We start from the raw sequence: 12,214 nt of genomic DNA, 5'->3' as shown, positions 1-12,214 counted from the left end.
GAGTAGCCACAAAAGACCTCTAAAAAAAGGAATTTACATCACAATTCCCCTCTGTCTACTGACCCCTGGCGTCAGCCCATTTGGAATGGGTGTTATCCCACTGTGGTGTTAACAATTCAAACACGTAACACCTCTATTGCTCTCTATAGATAATGGAAACAGAATTAATCATGTGGGCGACTGTGGGGGCTTCTGCATTAGTTTGATATACAGATAAAGAACACTAAGAGGATGTCTTAAAAAATTACTGAAACTCTACATCTGGATCCAGAAAAATTAGAAATATCAAATCCATTACACGAAAGAAAGACCTGATCACTGCAACAAGGTGCTTCTCCCCTCTCACTCTGAGGACCATATGTACACCACTTCCTCAGCAAACAAATGATATGTGAATAATATACTTTTACATAATTCAAAGCAATAAAAAGGTTATTTTTCAAGATCATAAGATTATACGATTACAGATAAACATTGACTGGTCATAGCGGGCAGTGTGTGGGACGATGATGATAAGTTCATATCAATCACATGACACACCTGGGTTATGAAACCCTGATTTATCTTTCATATTGTATGACTGGCTTTTGTGCAATGCTGTGTATCATTCACAGCGTGTAACACTGTGACGTCACCCTAGAAGCGCAAATAGCAATTTAACCCTATTTGTTCATCCCAATCAGTGCCGTTCAATACACCTTGCGAACATTTTAATCCAGGTGGTCCATGTCTCTAAAGTGAGGGAAAGAACAGCTGTATCCTTTGACTAATGCTGCAAGATTAATGATGTGTTTTTATTTTAATTTTTTTAAATTCTCCCGTGAGTTACCAGCTCCGTCTTCTCTGATTATCAGCCAGGAACTTTAACGGAAACACACTAATCCTTTAGCCCATTACTGCATGTACTGAGATAGTGAGAACTGTAACACATCATAGCAAGCTGCTGGGAGGAAGCGAGCAAGTGGACTCAGAGAGCCTTTTCAGCACTTCGCAAGTGTGGCACTGAAACTCTCAGGGTCTGTTCTCGGCACTGTCACCATGACATGCGCAGTAATCATGGTACATTCTGAGGAAAATGGGCCTGCAAATCCTTTCAGCTAATTTGTTCAAATTTTTAAGTTCGGCGCACAGTATTCCATGCCCACTTGAAGAGTGATAAAATAGAAAGAGAGATTATAAGTTAAACCAGTAAAGCTTATGGACTCATTCCACACTGTATCTTTGAAATTCAGGTTACGGTGACCTAAGAGAGAAAAATGGAGTGTAAAGCCTCCAGGTCCTATCACTCTCAGCATCGCATCCCCAAGAGCTGACATGACAATGAGTGAATTGAAATGTGTCCCACTGCTGCTGCCTTTAAACATCCCAGAGCTGAAATGAACATAATGGAAGATCAGGTCATTCCAGTCTTCCCCAAGGGCACCGTGACATGAGTTTATGCTAACACAAGCACACATCATCTTCAGATGTGAACTTTGATCACCTCTACTGAAATTATACCAGAAGAGCAAAAGCAAGGTTGGACTTTTTTGGCTCAATTTCATTTGCACAGGACTATTGTTAGTATGATTGAGAAGTTGCTTTTTCCAATGTGCTCAATAACTTACCTACCACATATTTTTTTATGTTTAGGGTCATATAAGTCAATGACTGCTTTAGGGTCTCACCGGGTCAGAAAGCTGATGAAGGGCAATCGTATAGGGTATCCATAACGGATCATCTTCACCATCTCCAGAACACCCACATGCTGCAGCTGCGCAGACACGTGGAGGCTGTCAAAGGAGTCCGGCCGCTTCAAGCCATTCGGCTTTACGCATTGGATGAAATGAGGGGTGCAGCACTTGAGTTTGTCGGTAATCTCGAAGAGGGAATTCTAAAACACACGGGAAACAAACACCAAAACCACAGCGACTCGCCTTGTCAAAACCATCAACCAGAGTGACAGTGACGCAAAAAGAAAGAACACAATTCACCCCCTGGGCTTTTATGTACATCTAGCCAAGGTTACATACTCACCCTCATCTGAACTGCCAACGTCACCGGTCCACACTGCTCCAGTCTCTGCAGCAAAGAGCTTGAGCCTGAGCCATCCTTCTCCAGAAGCTGTATGGGATAAAGACGAAGCACACACATATACTGCCTGAACAGTTAACAATGAAAACACATATTTATGCTAATAAGAGGCTAATTACAGATAGTAGCAATGATTTCAGTCTTGTTAACAACAGGGGAGAATCATTCATAGCTTTATCTTTGCTCCTAAACCCAGAATCCCAATGCATCGGCAGTTTTTCCTGATGCTTTTAAACAGGTAATGACCTGAAGGCACCATTTGTGTGATCATAGCGCAGTCAGACGCAAATTGGTTGTGCCAGAGTGTTCCCTGTATGAGCAAGTTTTGCAAGTTTCATGACAGGAAAATGAGGTGCAACTGACAGAACAGAAGTGGGTGAGGTTCAACTAAGTGAATAAATTATTTCTAGGTGTGATTTAATTGTAAGTCACAGAGGTAGCTCTTTTCTGCTTAAATCACCACAGTGCTTTTACTGTGGCACAGTGGCATTTTCCCAGTGATGTGTGAGAAGGAGAGAGCTGCAGTGATCTTGGCAGGGTAATCGCAAGCAGGGCACAGAAACCTGCCACTTCGTTCTCCACATCAGGAAGAATCAGCTGACAAATTTCTCCGATGGCCTGTCTTGTGAGCAGCTTTAACAGGTATTCCTCCCTTGACACATCAAGATTCACAGATCCTGCCCTGATACTGCAGCCTAATTAGCCATTCAGAAATGTACCCCTTGCTCTTCCCAAACATGAAGAAGTCCTTTAACATACACAGCAAAGAATACACAGCAGTTTGAAATACATCACATGTAATAACAGGTACACATTTCACTGGCTAATTTACACAACTCGTACCTTAATTCTGCCAACATTTGTGTTCTATATCAAAAAACTGTGAAAACCACGTGCCATGCATTGACTCACACCGTGCTGGAACATTCCTCACTTTGGTGATTATTGACGTGTGTTTTTACACAAAAATTAGAACTGCACGTCAAGACTTTTATCCCCACACCTGTATTTTCACAAATCTTGCCAAAGTGGTGGACTGCATTCGATGAAATTACCAGCTGAAGAAAACAAAAACAGCAATAGTCCTTTGAACCATGGGCATCACTGTGAAGATACACACACACACACACGCACACACACATGCACTGTCCGAAACCACTTGTCCCAAGTGGGGTTGCGGAGAATCGGAGCCTAACCCAGCAACACAGGGCGCAGGGGACACACCCCGGATGGGACGCCAGTCTGTCGCAAGGCACCCCAATTAGGGCTTGAACCCCAGACCCACCAGAGAGCAGGACCCAGCCAAGCCCGCTGAGGCACCACGCCCCCCATGAAGACACAAGACTTTTATTAAAAGCCAAAATGGAATCATCATAACAGCTTTCTTCCCTGAACCTGTTTCAATTACTAAAACTTTATGAGTTAAACGAGAATTATCTGAACTGCTTTGCATGAATGGCACTGAATGGTTAAGACACTTCAGGGTGGACACAGTCTGTGCAGGATGAGGCGCTTTGCTAAGCCAGGCCTTCAAATACCACTATTACGCAGGAGATCCTAATCTATACTGAAGAAGAAGCTTGCGACTGGGGAGTAAGTCAATGTCATGTTGCCATGCACTCAGTTTCCACCGAAGTTGGACTGATTGTGGCAGGATGCCCGACGCCTTCACTCTGAAACCTTCAGAGGGCTTCTCAGACCAAACTTGACTGTTGTGTATTATATAAAGTATAGTGTGTCCCTTTATTGGGAAGAGGTGGCGGCATGGCTAGGATAGAGGGACATGAAAACAAGGTCTACCCCATGAAAGATTTTATGGCATTAAAAGATGAATGGAAAACAGGTACATGGCTCTTTTAAAGTGAAAACATAACATAGAAGACACCAGGGGTTGAAAACACACACACACACATTTTCAGAACCGCTTGTCCCATACAGGGTCACGGAGCCTACCCAGCAACACAGGGCATAAGGCCAGAGGGGGAGGGGACACACCCAGGACGGGACACCAGTCCATCACAAGGCACCCCAAGCGGGACTCGAACCCCAGACCCACTAGAGAGCAGGACCCAGTCCAACCCACTGCGCCACTGCACCCCCCAGGCTGAAAACAGCAACCAAAATTATCAAACAGTCTTATATAAGATTGTAGTTTCCTCATTCGAGGCCACTAATCATTGCTGTTTGTGAGAAATGAAAAACAGCAGGTCTTGTTCACTAAGTGTAGCCCAACCACATGCATTGTTTCTGCATCATGTTAGATCATCATAGTACAACACACACACACACACACACACACACACACACACACACACACACACATACACAAAGATATATCATGCCAATTGAACTGAAAAATAAACCCAGTGATCACATAAAACGCATTACACAAGACACAAGTGCTCTTCTCTTCTGTCGAACCAAACAATAGGCATCTCCTCCATGCTTTTCAAAGAAACACTTCCCAGAATAAATATTCTCGTCATTTAATGAATTGCACAAACCCCGCTCATTCATTTAATAAAAGCTGGACTTCACTCTGCTATGGACTCATTCCGAGCAAGTGGAGAGGATCTATGATCTTGTCAGCTGACAGCTGTGTTTTACGCTTGGAAAAGTCTGGATCAATACAAGCCCATAGAAAGAGAGTTTAGGGTAACAGTTTCTAAATTTAAATCTACTTCCGAAGGCTATCTTCATCAGATAAAAATAGAGACACTGTTTGTTCTGCTGGCAGGTCACATGTGAAGTGCACCCGCTGTGGAGCGGAAACCAGCTGCTGACACAGATTGTTTTTAGCCTCACACAATGACCTTGTCTTCCCTCAGTGGCCAGTGGCTTGTTCATGAGACTCCTGCATTCTGACCCTCCTGAAGACCTCCGTATCCATAGCAGAGCGCACCCATTCCGAATCACGACCTTCCACAGCAATATATCTGCCCGAAGATCAAACGATCCATAATTGTGTGTGTATGTAATAGAAGGGTTCGTGAACGCTCGGACTGCTTCCCTCTTTCAGAACAGAAGCTATGGCGGCACTCCAGATAAGATGCAAATGAATAAAATCTAAAACGCAAATGGACAGCAACGATAAAGTAAATAACCACACAGAAGACAGCTGACGGGTACAATGTTGGCATCCCCAGTCGGACAAAGACAAGCGACAACACACAAAACGCAGAGAAAGGGACATGGTGCTTCACTGGAAAAGAGGAGTTCTTATGTCCAGCTTTATTACTCTAACCCCCCATACCCCGTGACAGGGCTTCATCTATATGAGATCGCACCTTGCTGATGTCTCTGTACTTTGATTCCATGGCTGTCGCAGGTGAGATCCTTGTCTGGCCAGGCTCGAGGCAGCGGTGAGGCGGAAGCAGCAGCCCGGTGTGTGCCCGTTTGCACTGGAACACCTGACGGACAAGTACGTTCTCGCTGGCTGTGCGGAGGACAGGGGGAAATGGGCCACAGTGAGCCATGGCTCCAGATGTGCAGTGACACACAAGGCTGTATTCCTACTACACACAATGGTGCCATTGAAGGACTTATCTGGCCCTCTCCCACACAGCAGCACCCCACTGAAAGGGGCCCTTCTGCCTGGGAAAGATGAATGGGAACTTGTCTGCAGCACAGTGCAGAAGAGCGGTTGTGTGTGGGTGTTTGTGAATTGCCCGAGAGGAAGAAGCCTAACAGAGATGTACATGTTTTGCACTAATTAATCCAGGTACTTTCAGTAATTACCTCCTCTCACATCTAAAGTACAGAAGTAATGCTTTACCCCGCTTAAACGCTTAGAAAAACATTCAAATCGACTGGCAAACCACCTCAGTGGCAAAAAAGGCTGAAAGTCTCCCCAGGTGTTTTCCTGAACTGACTGCACCTTCTGATTCTAGCATGCATACAGCAATCTTAATTTTTTTTTTTTCTTTTCAAATTAAGTTTCTCAGCGGCACTGAGCCGCAGACAGACACAGAAACGGTACACTGAGAAAACTGTGAGTATGTCCACCTACATAAAACAATGGCAGAAGGTCAAAAGGTTATATTAATAATTAATTAATATATCATAGGTGTGTCATAGGTATCACATATATTAATAACCCTTTGTTACCAAGTAGCTCCATTTAATAAGTTCCAGAAGGGTGTCCACACATTCCAGAATACAGCTGAAATGTCATGCAGGCCAAAAGCTACTTTTTCAAGTGGGTGAGAATTAAACGTTTTGGTCATCCACGCATTTACAGACGGAACTTGAGTTGCAGACCAAAAAAAAATAATTCCTTCCTATTTCGTTCCCTCACTGTGGTGTTATACATGTGCCGCCAAAACCTCATGCTTAGCTCACGTCTCCCTCTTCCATCTCTCGGTCCCCATGCTGAGCTTTTAATGTTTTCCCCATCAATCCTGGTCTTTCATATCTTTAATTAGCACGCAAATAAACACACACACACACATTTTCAGAACCGCTTGTCCCATATGGGGTCATGGGGAGCCGGAGCCTACCCAGTAACACAGGGCGTAAGGCCGGAGGGGGAGGGGACACACCCAGGACGGGACGCCAGTCCGTCGAAAGGCACCCCAAGCGGGACTCGAACCACAGACCCACCGGAGAGCAGGACTGTGGCCCAACCCACTGCGCCACCGCACCCCCCCGCAAATAAACACCCCTGTGAAAAATAGAATTCAACAAAACTGAACATGGAAGACAGAAAGGCGTACAACATTACTGAGTGAACCTGACTTCTGCGTGATGCTAATTATATGTGGCAATTAGCACCACGCACGTGTCTGTGGGAAGTTTTGACAAGGTTTTCTGTGCGTCCTGCCACTCGAAACACGTCAGCGTTTCGTAACGCATGCTGCTGACACAGAAAAAGTTTGCCGTTTGAGGAAATGTGCAAACATACAACATTTTGAGAAATAAATGCGATTTATGCCGTTATAACGTTTCTCAGTTCTTTAAAGCTGAATTTCAAGTGGCTGTTCTGCTGTGAGGAAAAAGAAAAAAAAGGGAGCGGGCTACTTAAATAGGACTTACATCTCATCACAAAAAGGATACTCCGTGGGAGATTGTCCTTGTTTTTCTCAACTGATCCCGAGAGGTCATATGTTGTCTGCCAAACCAAGGACCAAGAAATGAACAGCACATCACAAAGAGGTTTGTATCAGTTAAACAACCATAGCTTCGATGGACACAATAAAGACTGATCAAGCATTACTTTATCCAAAGCACCTTACAGCTTTTTCTGCTTATATGGCTGACCATTTTATCAGGGAACTTAACATAGACTGATCTCAGGTAGAAAATCCATGTTCTTTGCCATCATCTCACATTTCGTCCCCTGTTCAAGACTCAGTCAAGCGACAAACATAACCTGTAACCTTCCTCCTATGTTCTATGGAGTATATGGTCCACACACACACACACACACTTAGGAGGAACCTTCCCTTCATTACAAGGAAGGAGTGTGGAGACAAGTGAGTCTAATTCTTATTATCTTAGATAAGGCGTCATCTTTGTGGAGCGAGGCAACTGCACGTGCAGAGCAGCATACGGCCTGCGCCTCCACCAGGAGGAAAAATAACTCATTGTGAAGGGTACATATGTGTGAAGTAGACTTAGGTTACGTTTTAAGGCCGGTCTTTTCTTTCTATCAGTCATTAAGATGGCACTAAAAAAAGACTGACAATGTGTGTTTATGACTGTCTGGTACTGACACGTACTGGAAGTTACTCTCCTCCCATTGTACTCCTCAGCTGGATTGCTTAAAAAATGTGCAAAGTGTCCCTTTACCACATTCTTATAACCTGAACAACAAATAATGTTTCACAGAATGGAATTCCAAAAAAAAAATAACAACTCCTTTCGTCATTAGTAATATTATTAAAACAGCAGTATGTGCATTTTAAATTATTACACTTTGCCTGTACTTCTGCCACTTTTTGACAACCAACTCTATAACAATGCCCTCTTATCTAACTTTTATCCCTGTATAGAAATAGTGCCCAGACAAATATGTCTTTGCTTACGACAGATGCCCAGCAATTTCTCACATAAGACAGTGAGTACCTGTACTAGAGGATGGTTCATGAAAGTCAAATTGCTTCACATGCTTATGGAGTTTATGAGAACTGGACTCTTACTATTCTTGAACACCCAGACACCAGCTGCGCAGACAAAACAAGAGCAATTTGTCATATATTTTCAACTCACTTCACTTAATGCCATCCACAACCCACCTTGCCTGCATAATGCCTGATGGAGAAGATGGGCCCCTGGTTCTCAAGTGGGGGGTTGCCATTGCCATCCTGAGCGGACATAATTACACTACCGGCACTGACTGAAATCTGATGGGCCTGCAGCTTCTGGTAGGCATTCTGTTCTTCTGGCTGCAGAGCTCGGCTCTCCGAGTCCAAAACGGAGAGCAGACCATCGGGCTCCTGGGAAGAAAGGAGCAGAAGAAATAAGAATTGAGCACAAGCATGGGGTTGCAGGACTGGAATTACAGCCATCACACCATGAAATAAGCAGTTGCGACCATATAGTCGTAAGACCTGTGTCAGAGACCTTACATAATGAACCACCCTGTGTGTACTTTGTATATTTTTACTACATCAGTGAGATGTGAAATTTCAAGAACACACAAAAAATCCTCAAGAGAATTATATTTGATCCCTTTGAGCCAACTAGTTGAAAAAGACATTTTTTGAAGGAGCATCAATTTGTCACTATAAAGCAAGCAGGGACAAAACCTTTTACTATACTATAACTTACTACTTCGGACCATCTCTGTAAAAGTGGTAGCTTTCAAGCTCCCTGTGAAACCATGAAATATGTCCAAATAGACATAGCTGTATTTAATGAAATAAATTGGTGAGTGTAAAAACTCTTGATACATACTCCCTTTGTAATTATGACATTAAGTAACCAGTGCATGTAATACATGTTTCACTGACCGTGAGAACAAAAGTAAAAATGAATTTAAAAAAGAAATAAAGCTTTTATTCAGAAAGATCTCTTTTAGTACCTGGAAGAAGAAATTGAGAACAGGGGTCTGGTCTCTAAGTGTGTAGCTGGTTTCCATAGTGATACCCTCCTGTTGACACTCCAAGTGCTCTTCCTTGAAAAGCGTCTCAGTGATGTACTGGTGGATCCTCTCATTGGTCATGTTTATGCAAAGCTGAAGAATAACACACATGTGAATAAATACGCACAGACACAGATGCGCAGCACTTTACAGTTGATCCCCATTTGCTTTCCATTTTCTAATAACACTAATCTAGAGTATTATCACTTTGTATGGATTAAAAGGGATATACTGTGGAAATCTGTATATGTATATGTACGGTATACACTCTGAACAGGAGGCACTGCGGTATAATGGTTAGTCCTCCTGTCTCACAGAGCCTGGGCTGTTAGTGTGTAGGTTCAGATCCAGTTCAGTTTGAATGTCCTCCCCTTGTCTGTGTGTGTTTTCTCCAGGATCTCTGCTTTTGTACCACAGTCGAAAGATGTGTTTCAGGCTAAATGGTGACTCTGAATTCACAGCAATGTGTGAGTTTGTGCTATCCTTCAATGGACTGGCATCCCATCCTGGGAGTACCTCTCCTAGCCTGGTGATTCTAGGATGGACTCTCAACCATCCCAATGCTGACAAGGACAAGCAGTTAAAGAAAGTGAGTCAATGAATACAAACGTAGTACTCAGAAAACAGAGTAGAATAATCAGCCAAAACAAAAGCACTATAAAAAAGAACATTAACTAATAGCCATTAATCTAGGAAGATCAACACAGCTTTCAGCCTGAGGCTGCAACTTGCATTTCCTAGGTCTGACATAATATAATATATGTACAAGTGTTCTCTTGTACCAAAACAAAAGAGGGGGGTGAGGTTGGCCTGAACATTCTGTCCTGTCTTATATTCCTCACACCCCCTTCCTTCGCTGTTAAGTAACCAAAGGGGTGTCTGTTAGAGGGCCACTGGGGCTCCTCTTCAACCTTAATCACCAACCTGGAAAAGCAACACCAGCAGTGCAGTGCAGAGCAGTGGAGGTACACCGGACAGAAGTGCTGCTGTAAAACATGTCAGAGGGCCGGTTTCCACCGTCGTAGAACCCTCCTTAACGGAAATCTTTATCCAGCCACGGTGTCCACCGCATGGCAGGCCATGTGAGATCATCAAGTGTGCGAGGGAGTGACCTTATTCCATCTGCTGGCACTTTATTAACCCTGTCATGTTTATAGGCCATTGGAGCTGTACAAATGAGGAGGCCATGAAGCTGTGGGGGTGGAGGGGAGGGGAGGGGGGTGCAGGTGATGTAATGGAGCTTTTATTAGTGGCACATAAAGTCCCTGTCTGGGAGACAGTAAGCCCTGAGGACACTTCCCCTTTTATTTATTTGTTTTTCAAAACAACTGCTCCAGAGAGAACCTGGAGTTCTCTGGTGGGATTATACTCCGTTTCATAGCCTCTGTAAGCCACACCTGCAATACGCTGCCAGTTCTGTCTACCTACACAGCCACTTACAGCTGTCTGTACTCTCTTCTGACATCATCAACACTAAGTTGTACTTACAAGACACTTCATTAGAATAAAGTTCCGAGGTTAAAACCGAATAAAAACCTTCTGTGCGCAAGGAGGAGTATTGCTTAGAGCACAATGGTATAAATTTGCTCTATAGAAAATAAGAAATAAAAATACCATACCATAATTTCATTTTCAGAAGTGAGGAGCTGGAAGGTCACGGTATGGTCTTAGTTAATTAAGAAAACACAGAAGGATGAAGCCCCTCATGAATATAAATCCATGTTTACAGCTTTAATTAATAAGTTTAGACTCAGTAATTGCCCTCTCTGTACACAGTATTAGAACTTGTGAGCAAACACCTCCAGCGGTTATCAGTGATTTTATATGTTTTCCTAAACCTTACAACCTCATTTTTCAGATTTTAATGGGCCTAACAAGAAGACTAACATGGCCTTTAATTAGTGAGCAGAATATCTGAAGGAAAAACACTGATAAAGAATGCTGACGGAGACTTTGGCATCTACAGCAGCATAGGTTGAAGGGGAGTGTTTTCCTCTTAACTGTGAGGAACCCTTGATCAGCGCTCTGCACGAAAACTCCATCAAAAAGGAAAACTCGGGTCTACTTCCGTCTAAGCCGATCCGAAAGCTCCTCCTGTGCGGAAGCCACAATATCTAGCGTAGCTCTTCAGATGATCCTCTGTTATGTAACTAATTTTCACCTATAAAAAATATGATGGATGCGAAGTGCTAGTGTCACAGATGGCACCTTCTGTGTCTTTCCGATCTCTGAGACAGTGGCCCCCCACTAACACTCTCAGTAGCGAGAGCTACAGAGCTGTGGGTACCTGGTATTACAAGTAACTTTGACTTGTCAGCAAAAGGTTTCAATTTTATGTTCCACAGAAGATCAGGCACTGGGCATGTGGTTAAAGTAAGATATGGAGGTATCTTGCTTTGCAAATGGGAGAACTTTAAACATTGAATGGGAGAAGCCTAAGCTGAAACATCGAGACTCTTTTGATAAAGTGTTCGGTAACAAACTAAACGGCAAAAAAAAGACAGATAAATGAAAATAACCTCTGTTTCAAAATATTTACGGAAAGATGAGTGGCAACACTTCTCAGTCACAGACAGTTAACGATTACCAAGGCATTTTCCCATCATCGCAGATGGTCCTGGCTGTATACCTGCGTTTGAAACTTGCCGATAAGAGGAGGTACTGACTAATGCGATCCAACAGAAGAGCCGCGATGGAAAGGTCCAACATCACCCGCGGCATCTGATCCTTTTTCGACCCGAGCTTTGGTCATGTCCTCAGAAAGCCGGCCTCGCCGCAAACGCATACTTTTGCAGTTCAGGGAGTGAGAGAAATGCACCTGTGGCTGACGTGGCTCCCGTTTTCCTCCTACTGTGGAATCCACAGGGGAGCTCGTGTAAAAGCTCTTTCACCTCCATACAGTGTGGGATTTACCGTACCATCACAGCCCCTTTCTGCCTGTTCTTCAGGACCCGCTCATGCAGACGCTATACCGTGTTATGCTGCAGCACACGTAAACACGCACATGGCAAGAGGCTAAGAGGCGCTCTACATTTTCTGAATACAACATGAAGCATA

At 43.7% G+C, this 12,214-nt stretch overlaps 1 protein-coding gene across 1 annotated transcript in view; it reads right to left on the bottom strand.

Moving 5' to 3' along the window:
* LOC108920009 (unconventional myosin-XVI-like) overlaps positions 1 to 12,214 on the bottom strand; it is an 86,695-nt gene that overhangs the window by 25,871 nt on the left and 48,610 nt on the right. The window contains 6 exon segments of the mRNA XM_029258151.1: positions 1,668 to 1,873; positions 2,017 to 2,103; positions 5,361 to 5,509; positions 7,108 to 7,183; positions 8,310 to 8,510; positions 9,098 to 9,250. Of these exon segments, the coding sequence (XP_029113984.1) occupies positions 1,668 to 1,873; positions 2,017 to 2,103; positions 5,361 to 5,509; positions 7,108 to 7,183; positions 8,310 to 8,510; positions 9,098 to 9,250 (872 nt within the window).

Source organism: Scleropages formosus, chromosome 14 (genome assembly GCF_900964775.1).
Source record: "Scleropages formosus chromosome 14, fSclFor1.1, whole genome shotgun sequence".
In the NCBI taxonomy this organism is placed as follows: Eukaryota; Metazoa; Chordata; class Actinopteri; order Osteoglossiformes; family Osteoglossidae; genus Scleropages; species Scleropages formosus.
This window is presented reverse-complemented; position numbering and strand designations above follow the sequence as displayed.